A 17,745-nucleotide genomic window follows, 5' to 3' on the forward strand; every position below is an offset into this window, starting at 1 on the left:
TTCAGAGCCTTGAACAATTGTCAGGAGGGATGAAGTTTAGGCTGACCGTTTTCTGATTTAAAGGGCCTTGCGTAGAAGGTTCTAAAGATTTAAGAATGAGATCAACTGGCCAGCGGGGAGTGGCTGAGGCCTCACGTCCTGAGACATGAACTGCCTTCCTCACTCAGAAGCCCACGCTGAGATTAAACTTTAACCAACTCAGTGAGGCAACAGTCCAGTTGGTATTTCTTCCAAACTGTAATTCAGTAACACCAAAGCACCCTGTCATTTTTAATAGAACCTGCCTGACTTTCACTTTTGGTGCTGGAGAACTCAGAAGGTGGCTCAGCCCTCTGGTCCACACTTGGTGGGCAGCTCGGATGCCCCAGGCAGCCCGAGTAGAGTGAGTTTAGTCCCGTTACCCCCTCCGCAGAGTGCTGGGGCATCCGCAATCACTCCTGGAAACAAGAGAAGGAGGAATTTCCCGGAGGCATCATAGGGTTTCCTGGGACCGACCCAACTGGTTATTGGACAGTGCTCCACCCTCAACCCAGCTGAGGGGTAGGAGGGCAGAAGGTCTTGGTGGCCCCGGATCTTGTGGCTGTAATCAGTTTCAAACAGCAGTTAGGTCAGCTGTCCGCTCAGCCGAGGCAGCTCCGTTCATGGCATTCTCAAAGCTCTTGGAGCAAGCCGGAGGCATGGGCCTCTTCCAGACCCTGCAGGTCCTCACCTTCATCCTCCCCTGCCTCGTGATACCTTCCCAGATGCTCCTGGAGAACTTCTCAGCTGCTGTCCCAGGCCACCGATGCTGGACACACCTGCTGGACAACGGCTCTGCGGTTCCCGCAAACATGACCCTCAAGGCCCTTCTGACCATCTCCATCCCGCCAGGCCCCAACTGGGAGCCCCACCAATGCCGCCGCTTCCGCCAGCCACAGTGGCAGCTCTTGGACCCCAATGCCACGGCCACCAGCTGGAATGAGGCCGACACGGAGCCGTGTGTGGACGGCTGGGTCTATGACCGCAGCGTCTTCACCTCCACCATCGTGGCCAAGGTAGGGCCTCCCCCAGAGCCACTCGAGTGGAGGTCAGAGTCATGGATCAGGTTGGTTGGACTCCAAGGTCCAGTCCTGGGAGGGACCCGCCTCCTCAGGCCCTGCTCACTCACGAGCCTCTCAGCCCCTCCTCAGCCACACACAGGGGAGTGGGTGGCAGGGATCCGTCTACAGATGGGGCCAGCCCAGGCTCCTGGAAGTGCGGGGGCACCTGGACATTCGCCAGCCTCGTCTGGTCCCGGCCCTGTTGACCCATCAGCCATGACTTCAGGCAACTCGGCTGCAGGGGAGTCAGGGGTAAGGGGGGGTCTGGCTGAACTGACCCAACAGGCTTCTTGCTGAGACAGGCCAGGGTGACCAGATATCACCCTAGAGGTGGGTGGAGGATGAGGAACCTGATCGGATATCGAGGCTGGAGTCAGAGGGGATTCTTGCTAAACTGATTCAGCAGGGTCCTTTGCTAAAACTGGATTTTATGAGGAAGCGCCCAGATGGGCCCAGGAGAAGGTTCAGGAACCTGACTAAAGTTTAGCCAAGCAAAGACTTCTGGTCACCCCACGCCCATTTCCTGATTGGTGATGATGGGCCAGATTCAGATCAGGGCTCCGGTTCCAAGATGAGCAGGGAGCCTTCAAGAAGCATCCATTCCACTGGTGAATCCACTCAGTTGACATGTAAACCCCTCCTAGCAGCAAAGCCACCCCTCGCCCTGCACCTGCGAAGTGGCAGACACATTTCCACTGCGTCTCTGCTGCCACAACCTCGCCACAATCTTGTGGGATGGATCCTATGACAGTCCCCATTTAATAACAGAGAAAAGGAAAACACAGAGAGGTTAAGGGGCTGTCCCAGGCTTCACAACTAGAGTGTCCTAGAGCCTGATTCAATCCCGGCAGTCTGCATGGGGGACAAAAGCAAGGTTGCGAGGGGCGAGGAGGGGCAGCCTCCTTCAGGCAGATGGTTGGGGATGGCCTCTCCAAAGAGGCAACATTGACACTGAGACTTGGATGGTGAGGGGAGGAATCGGTGAAGGTCAGGAGCCCCACAGAGCAAAGGTCATGCATAGAAGCATGTCTGGGATTTGAAGGAGCTGAACAAGGCCCAGTGCATCTGGGCACAGGTGCTGAGGGGCCAGAAGCAGGTGCAGGGGCATGCTCTGGAAATGGGATTTTCTTTTTTTTTTTTTTTCTGAGACAGAGTCTCACTCTGTCACCCAAGCTGGAGTGTAGTGGCGCAAATATGACTGACTGCAGCTTCTAACTCCCAGCCTCCAATGATCCTTGTGGCTTGGCCTCCCCAGTAGCTAGGACTATAGGTGCATACCACCATGCCCAGCTAATTTTTTTTTCTTTTTTTTGACACTGAATCTTGCTCTATTGTCCAGGCTAGAGTGCAATGGCACAATCTCAGCTCACTGCAACCTCCGCCTCCCGGGTCCAAGCGATTCTCCAGCCTCAGCCTCCCAAGTAGCTGGGATTACAGGCATGTACAACCACTCCTGGCTAATTTTTGTATTTTTAGTAGAGAAGGGGTTTCACTGTGTTAGTCAGGCTGGTCTTGAACTCCTGACCTCTGGTGATCCACCCACCTCAGTCTCTCAAAGTGCTGGGATTACAGGCATGAGCCACCACACCTGACTTAATTTTTAAAATTTTTAGTAGATACGAGATCTGACTACATGGCCCAGACTGGTCTCGAATTCCTGAGCTGAAAGGATCCTCCAGCCCCGGCATTCCAAAGTGCTGGGATTACAGGCATGAGCCACTGTGCCTGGAATTTCCTTTTAAATGCAAAGAACCTCATCATCGTCATCCTCATTGGAGGGTTTGGAGCATGGAAGTGATTTGGTCTGACTTGCATTTTCAAGAGGTCACTTTGCATGATGGAGAAGCTCTGTGAGGGCATGGGGGACCCGCTGGAGGCCACTGCAGCTGCCCGGGTGGGAGGGGAGAGAGGTGGGGGGAGCTGTTGGGCCTCAGTGGAGGACAGGCTTGGGGACGGGTGTGGGGTGTTCAGGCAAAGGATGACCGGTCCTGGGCTGGAGCCACTGTAAAAATCCCAGCGAACAGTGCCAAGCTCTCTCTAGTCATCCTCACTGCTGATGAGAGGACCAGATCATGGCTCCGTCTCTAGAGGAGAGGATAGCCCAGCTGAGGCAGTGGCTCTGCCACATCCACCTGGCCAGCACTCAGTAGAAGTGGAAGCCAAGCCTGTCATGTCACCCCTGCCAGCCATTCCCTGCCCCTGCCTCCCACTGCCCACCTTGCCTGCCACCTCACTGCCCACCACTGCCAGGTACTGCCGGACACAGCCACACATTGCCTGCCGAACTTCTTTTTACCAAGAAATTGTTCATTTTCATACCACTTCTGCCCCTTCAAGGCCCTGCTGCCCATTAGAGTCTGTCCTCCGCATGAGGGGCCACTGGGCCCCGTGGAGAGGCCTCCACACAGCTGGCAGACACAGAGCCAGGTCGCACTCTGTCCTGCAGCTGGGTTTCCCGTGGGGGGTTGTAGCCCCATGGTCAGCAGGTCTCTTCTACCTCTGTGACCTGGCACTGGGAGTCCAGGGACCCTAGTGTGGGTGGCTGGCCCCAAGGGCTCAGGCTGGCCAGGCGTCCCTCGGCCACACCCAGCCCCACGATTCCACACCCCCCAAGCTGAGCCACTGCACCCTCCTCTTGCAGTGGGACCTGGTGTGCAGCTCCCAGGGCTTGAAGCCCCTGAGCCAGTCCATCTTCATGTCCGGGATCCTGGTGGGCTCCTTTATCTGGGGCCTCGTCTCCTATCGGTGAGTGCCTCCGCTCCTCCCAGCCCCCAGCTCCCTCAAAACAGAATTGAAGACTGTGGGGCAGAAGGTTCAGAAATGTCAGGCGAGCACCCCATCCCCCCCTCCATCTCCCTCCTGCCTCCTCTGTTTCTTCCCTCCCCTGGCCATCCCCACCAACCCACAGACTATTCCGGGTCCCCACCTCAGCAAGTTCCCCCAGACCCTGGCCTGGGTCCCCTCACAGGGAGGCCACCCCAGACCATCTCCCACTGCCCCCATTCCCTCTTCCATACTCCAGCCAGATGGTCATAGGCCTCCTCCATGTGGCCGTGCTTGGACCCTGTGCCTCAGAGCCGTCCTGGCTCCCCATCCTCCTCTCCTCTGTCCTTTGTCCCCCAGTCTCAAAGCCTTTCCAGAAGCCTCACGTGGGCCAAACACTGGCTAGGTGCAAGGGACACCCCCAGCAGAGATGGGGGAAGGGGCGGTAGGGAGGCTGGGAGACAAGTGTCTGCTCTTCCCCAGCTTGGAGCCAAGCAGGGCTCAGGACACAGGTGAGTAAGTTAGGCCACCTTGGAATGTGAAGGGGGCTAGGGAACAGGGCACAGGTAATGGGCACGCCGGGGCCGGCCGGCAGGACTGGATACGTCTCATACCAGGTGACACCGAAACCCAGGCCTGCTGCCGGGAAGAAGCGTTCTCTGTGACATACTTTCTTCTCTCGGCTTCCAGAACATCCTCACTGCTGGTTTTCCTTCCACCTCCCAGGAAGCTGTTCCCCTTCCCCCTCCTCCTGCTACCCCTCCTCCTGCTCCCCCTCCTCCCTCTCTTCCTGTTGTGGGAGCTGAGCTGCTGATTCCTCGCCACCCCACTCGCTCCCTCAGCAGCCTCCATCAGAGGACACGGACCCCCGACCCATGGGCCCCTCTGCACCTGTGCTGTCCCCTGGCCTCCCTTCCTCACCCCACACTCGCCTGGCTCTTCCTCCAGGACGCACTCAGCCCAAGCCCCTCCCTGCCACAGCATCTGCTTGCCTGAGCCACCATCTCCTCCCACCAGGCAGGCCGCAACCCCTCACAGGTGTCCTCTACAGTGGCCATCCACGCTGCCACAGCACTGAGTGACTTTGCAAAATCTTGGAGGTTGATCTGGTCAATAAAAGCTGGCCGGAAGTCCTCCAAGGGCCCCACTGCACTGAAGACAGTCCCTTTCTGCCCACCCCCTGCCCTGCGCTGGGCATCCTCCCACCCCCAGCTCCACCAGCCTCCTCCTGGAGCCCCCTGCACCCCTGCAGAGTGCCTCAGTGACTGTGCTTCACCCAGAAGCTCCTGCCCACGCTGCCTGGTGCCCACACACAGGCCATAGCTCAATGCTCTTCCTTGGGGAGGCCCTTCCAGGCCACAGAGCCAGAGACTCCTGCCCAGCCCCAGGCATGACTATCCCAACCCCTCCTTACTTCCCTCATCACAGTGCCTGGCTCTGACCATGACTGGCTGGCTTAAGTCTTGTTTATTGTCCATGTCCCCACAAGCACACAGGAACCCAGGGACTGTGCCCCAGAGCCCAGCTCAGCACCGTGGCAGACATGCAGCCATTATTTTAGGAATGGAGGACTGCCTTCCCGCTCCCTCCTACCACCACCCTACCGGCTCTGGGGTCTGACTACCTGGGTCTGAATCCCAGCCTTACCACACCCAGTCTTGTTCTACAAGGTAGATCTCTTCCCTTCTCTGGGCCTCAGTTTTCCCCCAGCAGTGGGGCCTCGCACCTGCCCACACAGTTGTCGTGAGGATGAAACGAGCATCCTTGCTCCTGGATGCTGCTCAGACAGGCATGGCCAAGGTCCACCTCGCATCTCCGTTCTGAGCAGCACGGGCTTGAGTGGCACTAAATGCAGTCTCTGGTTCAGACTCAGCCAGCCTGGAGGCCACTGCGGCCCAGGGCACTTGGGCAGGGCCGAGGGCTCTGCATTGCCCCATGAGGACCCCTTTCACAGTGCACAGATGAGAGCAGTGCCTTGCAAAGTCTCAGCCTCCTCACTCCCCAGCCCCTTGCCCAGTGTCTCGATTCTCATAGCAGCCCTGTGAGGCATGTCCTTATGGATGCCCTTGTGTTACAGATGGGGAAACTGAGGCTCAGAGATGTCGAGTCACATGCTCAGGGTCACCCAGGAAGGACAGAGCTGGGGCTCAAACCCAGGCATCTGATGCCCAAACCTGTGTTCTTTTTTATTTATTTATTAGAGACAGAGGCTCACTCTGTTGTTCAGCCTGCAGTGCAGAGGCATGATGATAGCTCACTGCAGCCTTGAACTCCTGGGCTCAAGCTATCCTCCCTCCTCAGCCTCCCAAGTAGCTGGGACCACAGAAGCCTGGCTAATTTTTTAAATTTATTTAGAAGAGACTGAGGTCTCACTATGTTGCCCAGGCTGGTCCTGAACTCCTGGCCTAAAGTGATCCTCCAGCCTCAGTCTCCCAAAGTGCTGGGATTACAGGCATGAACCACCGTGCCCAGCCCCAAACCTCATGTTCTTAAACATTGAGACCGAACTGCACCCTCCCGTGGCAAGGTACTGCCACTTTTATAACAGAAACACTCTGAGTGTACCCCTAAAAGTTCCAAGAAAGATGAGCCTCCTGCAGGAGACCCCCTGGCGTTGTTGAACTCCCAGAAGGCAAGTGCCTGCCCACATATCCACGTCCTCAGGGGCCCCTCTCCAGGCCCCGTGTGCTTCTCTCCTTTGACAGGTTTGGGCGGAAGCCGATGCTGAGCTGGTGCTGCCTGCAGTTGGCCGTGGCGGGCACCAGCACCATCTTTGCCCCAACATTTGTCATCTACTGTGGCCTGCGGTTCGTGGCCGCTTTTGGGATGGCTGGCATCTTTCTGAGTTCACTAACACTGAGTGAGTCCCCAGCTCAGCGCGCTGCTGCCATGGGGGCGGGGGTGGCAGGAGAGAATGGGGCTCAGGTCGCCGCATGAGGCCTCACCTGCACGTGTCTGCATCCTGCAGTGGTGGAATGGACCATGACCAGCAGGAGGGCGGCCACCATGACGGTGGTGGGATGTGCCTTCAGCGCAGGCCAGGCGGCACTTGGTGGCCTGGCCTTTGCCCTGCGGGACTGGAGGACCCTCCAGCTGGCAGCATCAGTGCCCTTTTTTGCCATCTCCCTGATATCCTGGTCAGTATGATGTGGGACCTTTTCCTTAGGAGACCCAGGGTGGGAGGGTATCCCTTCACTTTCACTTCTCTGACTGGCAGGAGGTCCAGAGCCATGGAGTGCCACAGAAGGGCCGTGGTGTGAGTGGGGCCCTCACTGGGGAGGGACATTGGAGATTGGCAGTCCTAGGCTGAGCGTTGCAGCCCAAGGTCTGTGGCTCCCATCCAGCCCAGACAGGCCAAGATGGGCCGGCACAGCATTGGTTCAAATGGTGATTTAAAAAATATATTTGTAACTAGTTGCTAACATTTAAAAATCAGAAGATTTGCCCGGGCGCGGTGGCTCAAGCCTGTAATCCCAGCACTTTGGGAGGCCGAGACGGGCGGATCACGAGGTCAGGAGATCGAGACCATCCTGGCTAACACGGTGAAACCCCGTCTCTACTAAAAATACAAAAAACTAGCCGGGCGAGGTGGCGGGCGCCTGTAGTCCCAGCTACTCGGGAGGCTGAGGCAGGAGAATGGCGTAAACCTAGGAGGCGGAGCTTGCAGTGAGCTGAGATCTGGCCACTGCACTCCAGCCTGGGCGGCAGAGCAAGACTCCGTCTCAAAAAAAAAAAAAAAAACAGAAGATTTTTAAAACAAACAAAAGCAGTATTTTTACCTTCTCTGGAAAAACTGGAAGATCCAGGGGCACTGGGCCAAAGTTCGGCCACAGTGGAAGCAGCCGCTCTCCCAGCCCCCAGGCCCCACCGCCGCCGTCCCCTGGGCTGAGGCTGTGGGCATCGTCCCTCCCCAACGCTTGCACAGCCCCCACCCACCGGCTTCACTCCTTCACATACAGGGCGGACCAACATTGGATATGAAAATAGATCGTTGTCACTACAGTTTTAGGAGTTGCAAAAATCCCTGAAGTATGGAAATTCCTCCTTGGATTGGCACTGAGGAAGGAGACACAGATAGGTGCAGAGGGTCTTAGGTGCTAGGGACACACAAGTGAACAAAACAGGCAAAAACCAGGGGCCCCATGGAGCTTACGTTTCATACACAGATCAATAAGTGAAGAGGAAGGCCATCCCTTACAATAATTAGGCCATCCCTGCCACACTGATCAGGTGTGTACTAGGCGCTTACTAACATATCTTCTAATAAGGAAGATGATGCCATTACCGCCATTTTCTTTTTTTTTTTTTTTTTGAGACGGAGTCTCGCTCTGTTGCCCAGGCTGGAGTGCAGTGGCCAGATCTCAGCTCACTGCAAGCTCCGCCTCCCGGGTTTACACCATTCTCCTGCCTCAGCCTCCAGAGTAGCTGGGACTACAGGCGCCCGCCACCTCGCCCGGCTAGTTTTTTTTGTATTTTTTAGTAGAGACGGGGTTTCACCGTGTTAGCCAGGATGGTCTCGATCTCCTGACCTCGTGATCCGCCCGTCTCGGCCTCCCAAAGTGCTGGGATTACAGGCTTGAGCCACCGCGCCCAGCCCTTACCGCCATTTTCAAATGAAGGACCGAGACCTAGAAAGGTTAGGTCACTCACCCAGGGTCACACACAGCCGGTGAATGCCAGAGGCAGGATTTGAACCCAGGCAGGCTAACTCTTCACCACTACATCAAACTGCCTCCAGAAGTCCTTCTTAGATTCCCTGCAAAGAGGGCTGAGAGTCAGTGGGCTGGGCAGATCCTGTGCCTTCCACCAGCAAAATGCTTCTGGCCTATCTGCCCCTGAGGTTGGGGAGAAACAGACTGGTTTTATAAAATTACCTGGTTCTGCCTGGGAATGTTTTAAACGTGCTTTAAAAAAAAAAAAAAACAGGCCAGGCGTGGTGGCTCACGCCTGTAATCCCAGCACTTTGGAGGCTGAGGCGGGCAGATCACAAGGTCAGGAGATCGAACCATCCTGGCTAACATGGTCTCTACTAAAAATACAAAAAAAATTAGCCATGGTGGTGCATGCCTGTAGTCCCAGCTACTTGGGAGGCTGAGGCAGGAGAATCACTTGAACCTGGGAGGCAGAGGTTGCAGTGAGCCGAGATTACACCACTGCACTCCAGCCTGGGTGACAGAGCGAGACTCCGTTTCCAAAAAAAAAAAAGTACTAAGTGACCTTTCTATCCTAGAAATGGCCCCAGAATCACTGGTGAAGCAGCCAACTCTAGGGACACCCATGCCCAGGCCACCTGTGCCCTGGCTGTGTGCAGGACTCAGGTGGGCAGGCCCCAGTAGCCAGGCGAGCCAGATGGAGGTGGCTCGCTCGCGAAGGTGGGCCGCCAGGCACTGGGACTCAGTTTTATTCTGAAACCATCGGGGACTGCCAGGCTCATGGCTGGACAGCAGCAGCACAGAAGCATCTGCCTACTCGTCACTCATCTCAGCTGAAGGGTCTGTGCCCACTGGCCCTTTCCACCCTCCCCCAGGGGAGAGCCCAGCGTGCACCCCAGCTACACACCTGCCTCCTTACAGGTGGCTGCCAGAATCCGCCCGGTGGCTGATTATTAAGGGCAAACCAGACCAAGCGCTTCAGGAGCTCAGAAAGGTGGCCAGGATAAATGGCCACAAGGAGGCCAAGAACTTGACCATAGAGGTGAGAGGCTGCTGTCTGTGACTTGACCTGGGACAGGACATGCACTGATGGATCGTCTATGTGGCCTCCAACATCAGTACCACCCACTCCAGCACCACCTCCACTAGCACCACCACCAGCATCTCCACAGACACCACCAACACCTCCACCACCACCTCCACACAGACATCACCACCACTAATCCCAATACCATTGCCAACAGCACCACCACCGTCCACAACCACCATCACCTTCACCGCCATCACTCCATCACCACCAGCACCACCAATACCATCACTAACCCCACAGCCACCATCTCTGCAAAACATCTCCACCACCTTCACCACCATCGTCACCATCAGTAACAGCACTGTCATTATCAACAGCGCCCACACCGTCACCTCTATCACCCACCACCTCCACCCGCACGTAGCACACGCCCACCTCACGGGGCTTCTCGATGTGTCTGGGGAAACAGAATGTGCTTATGTGAAGGTAGCTGTTTTCAGGAAGCAGGTGCTGCCAGAGATTAGAGTGAAGATGGGGCGGGAGGATCAAGGAAGACTTCCAGAAGCGGGCAAGCTAGAGCTGAGAGGACCAGGGCTGAGTCAAACGGGCAGAAGAGCCAGGGCCTGGAGAGAACTTTTTCTGCTCCATTCCTGCCCCCTCCCCTAGAGATCCGGCTTCCAGAGGCTGAGGCCCAGGACAGGCTCCCGGTCACTCTGGCCACTTGGACAGTTCTCTGGCACAGGGGGTGGGCGGGGCCATTGCCCCACCATTCACAGTGCCCCCATTCTCCCCGGAAGGTGCTGATGTCCAGCATGGAGGAGGAGGCAGCCTCTGCAAAGGAGCCGCGGTCGGTGCTGGACCTGTTCTGCATGCCTGTGCTCCGCTGGAGGAGCTGCGCCATGCTGGTGGTGAAGTACGCCGTCCTGGCGTCCCTCCCCAAGGCAGGGCTGGGACAGGCAGGAGGCAGGGTGTCTGGGGGAAACAGCACCCACAGGCCTCAAGGGGGTGCATTTCTGTCTGGGACAGGACGCAGGCAGCCCCAGGAGGCAGGAGTCCTGGCAGACCCCAGAGAGGGACTGTGCACTGGTGGGGTCTGGAGGCTGCCATCTGCAGGAAGCCAGAGGGAAAGGCTGGGGGTCCCAGGGTCCCAGGGAGGTCCCAAGACAGGGGCAGAGCCAAGGTCCCTAAAGCCAGGGGACCAGCCGTGGCCGAGGAATACCACTGTTTGTCAGCATTAGAGACTTACCACTTTCCTAGAAACTATGGCCGTGCTCCTAGAGGGTGAACCCGCATTAGCTGACCCCTCCATGCAACCCCACTTCACTGATGGGGAAAGGGGATCCCAGAGGGGTAAGCAACAAGCCCAAGATGATAGAGCCTGCATTGGAACCGGGCTGAGCTAGCACTTGGCTTACTGGTACTGTCACCGCCCAGGGCCCGCACGACCAGACCCTGGCCCACCCAAGGTCATCTGGGCCCAGGAAAAGGCCCTTAAAACAAATTCAGTTCCTCTGACATCCAAAAGAGCATATTAAAAAGCAAGGACCAGGCCGGGCACGGTGGCTCACACCTGTAATCCCAGCACTTTGGGAGGCTGAGGCGGGCGGATCACAAGGTCAGGAGATCGAGACCACAGTGAAACCCCGTCTCTACTAAAAATACAAAAAATTAGCCGGGCGCGGTGGCGGGCGCTTGTAGTCCCAGCTACTTGGGAGGCTGAGGCAGGAGAATGGCAGGAACCTGGGAGGCGGAGCTTGCAGTGAGCCGAGATCACGCCACTGCACTCCAGCCAGGGGGACAGAGCGAGACTCCGTCTCAAAAAAAAAAAAAAAAAAGCAAGGACCAGTCAGGCGTGGTACTCAAGCCTGTAATCCCTCACTTTGGGAGGCTGAGGCAGAAGGATCGCTTGAGCCCAGGAGTTCAAGACCAGCCTGGGTAGCATAGTGAGACGCTCTTATCTCTACTGAAAATCAAAAAGTGAGGCAGGAGGATCACTGGAGCCCAGGAGATAGAGGCTGCACTGAGCTGAGATTGTGCTACTGCACTCCAGCCTGGACAACAGAGCAAAGAAAAAAACCTTGGGACCAGGTTTGACTGGGACTTTTATCTTGAAATAAAATTGAAGCTTAGGAAAATGTTTCTTTTATGCTATATTTAACCACATATGGGTTATGATGGCAAATATTTGCTAATCTTAGAACAAAGATAGATCAAATGCCTTTTTTAAAAAACTTCAATTTTTTTCTGATAAATCAGAAGAAGTGCTCTTGCTGCAAACACCCGGGACCAGTTTAAAAAAAAGAAAAAAACAACCTTCCAGGATTCCTCAGGGGCCGGCTCTGCAACCTTTGTTATTCAAATCAGAGGCTTTGAAGCCGGTGACCTTGCGGGTTTTCTTGTCTTGACTTGTTAACCCAGTTGTTATCTGTCCAAGGCTCCAGCATCGGCCGCTTTTGAGCATCAGCCAAGTGACTCTCACGTCACTCACATAAACTTCATGAAACACTGCGGCTTGTGCATGAATTGCGATTTTACTCTGCCGTGGTTGGGCTGGTGTTGTCCAATGTTTATTGGGTGATGCAATCAGGTGACCCCTAAGGGGAGGGCCGGGAGGAGTGTCTGGGTTGAGCAGGGAGGGACACAGATTTTAGACTTGGCGGGGAAGAATTTTACCTTGCAGCCACTTGTGGATCCAAATCCCGTCTCCAAACCATGAGAATTTAAATACTGTAAATTCAGCTACTCGTGAGCCGGTGGGTGGGGGAGTGGGCAGAAAGCAGACCCTGAGATGGACCAGAGAAGGGAAGGGGAGATGCAGCCATAGCCTGGGCCCGGCCCAGCCCCTGGGAGCATGGTAGCTGGGGCCCTTCTAGGTGGTCCCTCTGCCCCGTGAAGCAGTCACAGGCTGCTCACCCCAGAGGAGGGGCAGCACTCCCAGGGGCTGGGGGACAGGCTTTCCATCCTGAATGCGGTCTGGGCAGTGCAGCCCAGGGACTCCCGAAAGGCCCCATCCTGCCATGATTCCATCTTCCAAAACAAGGGAACTGGCACAGTGTGATTGGTAATTGGAATCAAAGTCAGAGAGGGCTAGGCCGGAAGTGAGGGGCAGCTCAGAGATCCCTGAGGGCAGGCTTGGTCCCAGCCTGAAGAGGGCCAAGTCTCCCAGCCAGGGAGCCAGAGAGGCGATGCCCCAGTCTATCACTGCCCCTGACCCAAAGCCCGTATGTGAAGGGATGGGGGCACCACCCTGCCTGCCCTTTCCTGGAAGAGCCTGACCCTGGGATTGTGTCCTGAGTTTAGCAGGCTTCTGGGACGGCTGGCCGAGACAAGCCCGGGATTGTCCTCCGGGGTTGGCCATGTCCTTCCAGGCAGCTCCTGGTGGGAGGTGCTGTTGCTGTTGGGGCGCCCTCTCCCCGGCAGGGCAGGGGCCTGACTTCCAGCCTTGCCCGCAGCTTCTCTCTATTGATCTCCTACTACGGGCTGGTCTTCGACCTGCAGAGCCTGGGCCGTGACATCTTCCTCCTCCAGGTCCTCTTCGGGGCCGTGGACTTCCTGGGCCGGGCCACCACTGCCCTCTTGCTCAGTTTCCTTGGCCGCCGCACCATCCAGGCAGGTTCCCAGGTCATGGCCGGCCTTGCCATTCTGGCCAACATGCTGGTGCCGCAAGGTGAGGCGGGAGGCCTGGGTGGTGGGACAGGGCCCTGCTTCCTCGCCCACCCTACTGCTCTCAGTGTGGGGCCACATCCCCTCCCTGGCCCCAGGAGCTGCCTCCCTGTCTTCTTTCTGAATGAGGGAGGCTGCGAGGACCTGGAATCCCTCTCCGTGTCTCCTTTTATTGCTCAGGGTGGGAGACTGGGCGAAAAAGACAGGGCCGCATGTCCTGTGGTGGCAGCAGAGCTGGGAGGAAGGCAGGAGGGTGCCTTGCGGCTGGCCAGGGAAGGCCTGAATGAGGACAGAGGTGGCCGGGGCCCTGCAGGCTGCAGCGAGAGCCCAAGTTCTGAGCAGCTGCAAGGAAACTGGCAACGGCGAGCCCCTCCCAGCAGTTCAGGTGCCTGCTCGGAACAACACATTGGGGATGCCAGGCCTGCAGCCAAAAGTGGCCCAGACCTCCGCCTCCAGGCAGGGCTTCTGCCTTCCCCACACAGGCAAGCTTGGGGCCAGCAGGGAAGCTGCTGTGGGCTGGGCCTGGCGCTCTCTCCTTCACAGCAAGAGGCACCTCGGGACCCTAGGAGCAGCGGGGGGCAGGCTTTGAGTGCAGCCTTCACAGCCGGCCAGGCTCAGCCACCCCAGACCTGGCTGGGTTTCTGCCTGTGCCCCTCAGGTCCACCTGCCACGATATCACATCCTATGCTCCGTCCCCCAACCCCAGCCCTGGGCAGCCCCGCACCAAGCCATCAGGGCTGGGGACTTGTAGGGAGCCCAGGGGCCCCTCTGCTCCAGGCTGGCTGGCCACACACTGACTAGCCCCTGGGGACCCTCCGGGACCAACCCCACTCTCACCCCCTTCCTGTACCCAGATTTGCAGACCCTGCGTGTGGTCTTTGCTGTGCTGGGAAAGGGATGTTTTGGGATAAGCCTAACCTGCCTCTCCATCTACAAGGCTGAACTCTTCCCAACGCCATTGCGGTAAGCTGGGCTACAGGCCATGCCCCAGGGCCAGCAGAGCCATCCTGGGAGGGCAGTGGGGAGGGTAAACAAGGGCCTGGTAGTCAGGGAAATGCAGCCAGGGCTGCTCAGGCCCCCCCCAGGATAGCTCCTCCCCACAGAGAGTCTCGGCCCAGACAGAAGCAGCACAGCAGAGCCCTAGGGACATCCGGGCCTGTGTTTTCAAACCGTTTTGAACCACAGAGTCATCTGTCCAGGTGGAATCTTATAAGAACCCTGATAAGGAGACCAAGCGCTGCTCTGGTGGCAGTGGGGACCCTCAACTCATTTCCCACCACTCCTTCCCTGCCCCAAGAGAGCCCCAAGTCACCTCCTTGGAGCCCAAGGGCATCATAAAACACAAGTGGAAAACCCGTGGTCTAGAGTCTAGGCCACCCCCACATTTGATATTTGGGTAAACAGGCTCGGGGTGAAGGGCTGACTCAGCAGAAGGGTAGGACTGGACTCCAGCTCTCCAGACTTTTAGCCCAATATTCTTTCCACCACTCACTTATTTGTCCATTTTTAAATTTGTTGTTTGGACAAGCATTTATTGGTTTTGTTGATATCATATGGAAAGCCTGAGTTGGGAGCTCAGTGGCCTAGCAGGAGCATGGAGAAGCCCTTAAGTTGCCCAAGAGCAGGGAAAATGAGGTGGACCCCATAGATTTCCCCTGAAACACTAGATGCAAAAATCTGGGTAGGCTCCATGGAGGAGGTGGCATTAGAGGAGGCCTTGAGGAGGGCAATTCCCTCAGCCCAGCTTTCCTTCCCCTGGCATCCATGGGCCCAGCCAACCTGTCTTCTTGCCACAGGGCCAGCTATAACAGGGATCTGGGCCCTCCCCTTCACCCACAGGATGACAGCAGATGGCATTCTGCATTCGGTGGGCCGACTGGGGGCTATGATGGGTCCCCTGATCCTGATGAGCCGCCAAGCCCTGCCCCTGCTGCCTCCTCTCCTCTATGGCGTTATCTCCATTGCTTCCAGCCTGGTTGTGCTGTTCTTCCTCCCGGAGACCCGGGGACTTCCGCTCCCTGACACTATCCAGGACCTGGAGAGCCAGTGAGTGACCTGTGACCCCTGGGCATAGGGCTGGGCTTCCTCCTGGGCCAAGATGGAGACAGGCCTGGGTCACCCAGGGCAAAGGCTCAAGAGTATCAAGGCCTATGTTTCTGAAACCATTTAATCTTTCCAACAATCCTGCCAGAAAGGTACTATTACTATCCCCATACTATTACTAGAGTCAGAGAGAAAAAGTGACTTATCCAAAGTCTCATGGGTAGAAAGTGATCATACCTCATGCAGGAAAATGTAACGGTTGAAAGCCCAGGCTCGGCAGCCAGATTGCCTGGGCCCACATTCCACACCTGCCTGGGCAAGTGACTTAACCTCTCTCAGCAAAACTGACAAAGGAAGATACAGATAGTCTCAAGTGTCCTAGTGAAATTTTCCCACAAAGAATTTCAGGCCCAGACAGATCAACAGGTGAGTTTTTTCAAACCCTCAGAGAACAGATTGTGCCATCTCACATCCGTTCTTTGAGAGGGAGAAATGAGGGAGCACTCCCTAGCTGCATTTTATAGCCAGAATCACTTCTGTGGGCTTTAGCCTCCTCCTTTGTAAAATGGTGTTTTTTTTTAAAAAAAAAAAAAACTAAACAAACAAAACCCAGCCTGGCTCACAGAGTTGTTTTCTGGTTTAAGGGAATTATTACTTTAAAGTGCCTGGGAAAATGCCAGGCTTGCAGCAAGCACTCTGGACATGTGGTTTTTGTGACCTGGGTGAGTGTTCACAGGGCCTCAATTCTGATGGTGACTGAGGTCACAATGATAGTAATAATATTGAGCTCTTATTGTTTTATGTCACCTTATTTAATCAATGCAACAACCACATGAGGTGCTATTACTGTCCAATTACTTTGCCAAGGAAACTGAGATGCAGCAGGGTTATATAACTTGCCTAAGGACACCTGCAGAGACCCAGAGAAGATGGGACTTCATTTTTTCTTTAATTTTTGTTTTGTACTACCTACTGTGTTTTTTGTTGTGTACCTACTATGTTTCAGGCACTGTCCCATGCTTGGGACACAGAAGGGAGTAAAAGCATAATGCCATAGAGTTTACCCCCCAATAAGACTTGACTGCCATTCTGCCCCAAGCCCCAAGTGCATACCCACTTCATCACATAGCACTGCTCTTCTTTGGATTATTCTAGGAAATCAACAGCAGCCCAGGGCAACCGGCAAGAGGCCGTCACTGTGGAAAGTACCTCGCTTTAGAAATTGTGCCTGCATGGAGCCCCTTTAGTCAAAGACTCCTGGGAAAGGAGTTGCCTCTTCTCCAATCAGAGGGTGGAGGCGAGCTGGGCGAACTCGAGGGCCTGGCATGGCAGAGGCCAGGCAGCCGCAGCCGAGTGGACAGCATGGCCATCTTCTGTGGCTGAAGGCAGCTTCCACAGCTCACTCCTCTTCTTCCTGCCCCACCTTACCCCAACCCTACAGGAGCCTGTGCAGGCAGCCATGCCCAACCAATAACAAGACGGTTCCCCTCTCTTTTCCTGCCAGGCTCATGTCTTTACACCTTCACTCAGCCACGCCAACCAGAGACTGGGTTCCAATCTCACCCCACCACATACAGAGCCCTCATCTGTGAAATGAGAATGATCACGTGACCCACCCCCAGGGCAGGTATCAGGGTGAACTGATCTTAGCACCGGCCAAATAAATGGAACTTGCTGAGAGATCTGCCAGATACAGGTGTCCAGGTTGCACACTGGCCCCAGGCGTGTAGCCAAGGAGGCATGTGGGGTCTGAAACTCAGCCCCGGCTACACTGGCCCCACTACCTACCCTAGCAAAGGCTGTGTCCACTCCAAGAAAAGAGCTGTTTTAATCACTTTTCATTTACCCATCAGTGAGGGAGGGCTTCCAGTCCTGTGGTTACAAAGATGGCCAAACACATCACGAAACACCAGACAGGAGGCTGGCAGCAGGTTACCATACACATGTGCTCAGAGCCCACAAAGATGACACTGCACGCCATGCGGGGCCACACGGGATGGGGTGCACTGAGAATCTGAGCGAACAGCCAGGGCTGCGGGAAGGCAACTTTGGAGCACAGAGAGGGTAGGGCAACTCCTGGCTTCTGCGGGAGGGTGTAATTGGCTTGTTCCATCATGCTGCGGGCTGGCGAGAAATGGAACCTTACAAGCGTAGGGATAAGAGGAACCGCCCTTGGTCCCCTGGCTGAGGGTCGGGCCAGGGAGCCTCTTCCACAGAGGTGGAGTGAAACGGAAGAAGGGGAGCTCACAAGCAGGCCTGCCGAGGCCTCCTGGCTTTGCCAGATGTCAAGGCAGCACATAATACTGAACCTTAACTTGCGGTTTTCAACCAAAGGGTACCCTTTTGCTGTTTGTTTTTCCGGAGGAGACACCTTTTCTAGATTCATGCCCAGACCTCTCTTGTCCAGGCTGTGAAAACTATGGGATGGTTGAGGCCGACTGCCCGTCTCAGAGGCAAGGAAGCAAAAGTGCAGAGTGGTGGAGGGGCCAGCTTGCAGAAACACGGCCGATCCTAG

General features: G+C 56.0%; 1 protein-coding gene across 3 annotated transcripts; it reads left to right on the forward strand.

The window, feature by feature from the left end:
- The first annotated feature begins 235 nt into the window (after positions 1 to 235).
- On the forward strand, positions 236 to 16,923 carry SLC22A11 (solute carrier family 22 member 11). 3 transcript variants are annotated; one of them, XM_010377213.1, is made up of 10 exons: positions 236 to 1,034; positions 3,721 to 3,824; positions 6,548 to 6,702; positions 6,811 to 6,979; positions 9,416 to 9,536; positions 10,322 to 10,437; positions 12,977 to 13,191; positions 14,042 to 14,150; positions 15,027 to 15,233; positions 16,386 to 16,923. In XM_010377213.1, the coding sequence occupies exons 1-10, from the start codon at positions 642 to 644 to the stop codon at positions 16,447 to 16,449; spliced, it is 1,653 nt and encodes a 550-aa protein (XP_010375515.1). In that variant the 5' UTR covers positions 236 to 641; the 3' UTR covers positions 16,450 to 16,923. The 3 variants fall into 3 exon arrangements, with proteins under 3 accessions (XP_010375515.1, XP_030774801.1, XP_010375520.1); XM_010377218.2 differs by lacking the exon at positions 236 to 1,034 and adding an exon at positions 1,246 to 1,331 and having other exon boundaries at positions 16,386 to 16,921; XM_030918941.1 differs by lacking the exons at positions 12,977 to 13,191; positions 14,042 to 14,150 and having other exon boundaries at positions 16,386 to 16,921.
- Positions 16,924 to 17,745: the final 822 nt, after the last annotated feature.

This window comes from Rhinopithecus roxellana, chromosome 15 (assembly GCF_007565055.1).
Source record: "Rhinopithecus roxellana isolate Shanxi Qingling chromosome 15, ASM756505v1, whole genome shotgun sequence".
NCBI classification, from domain to species: domain Eukaryota; kingdom Metazoa; phylum Chordata; class Mammalia; order Primates; family Cercopithecidae; genus Rhinopithecus; species Rhinopithecus roxellana.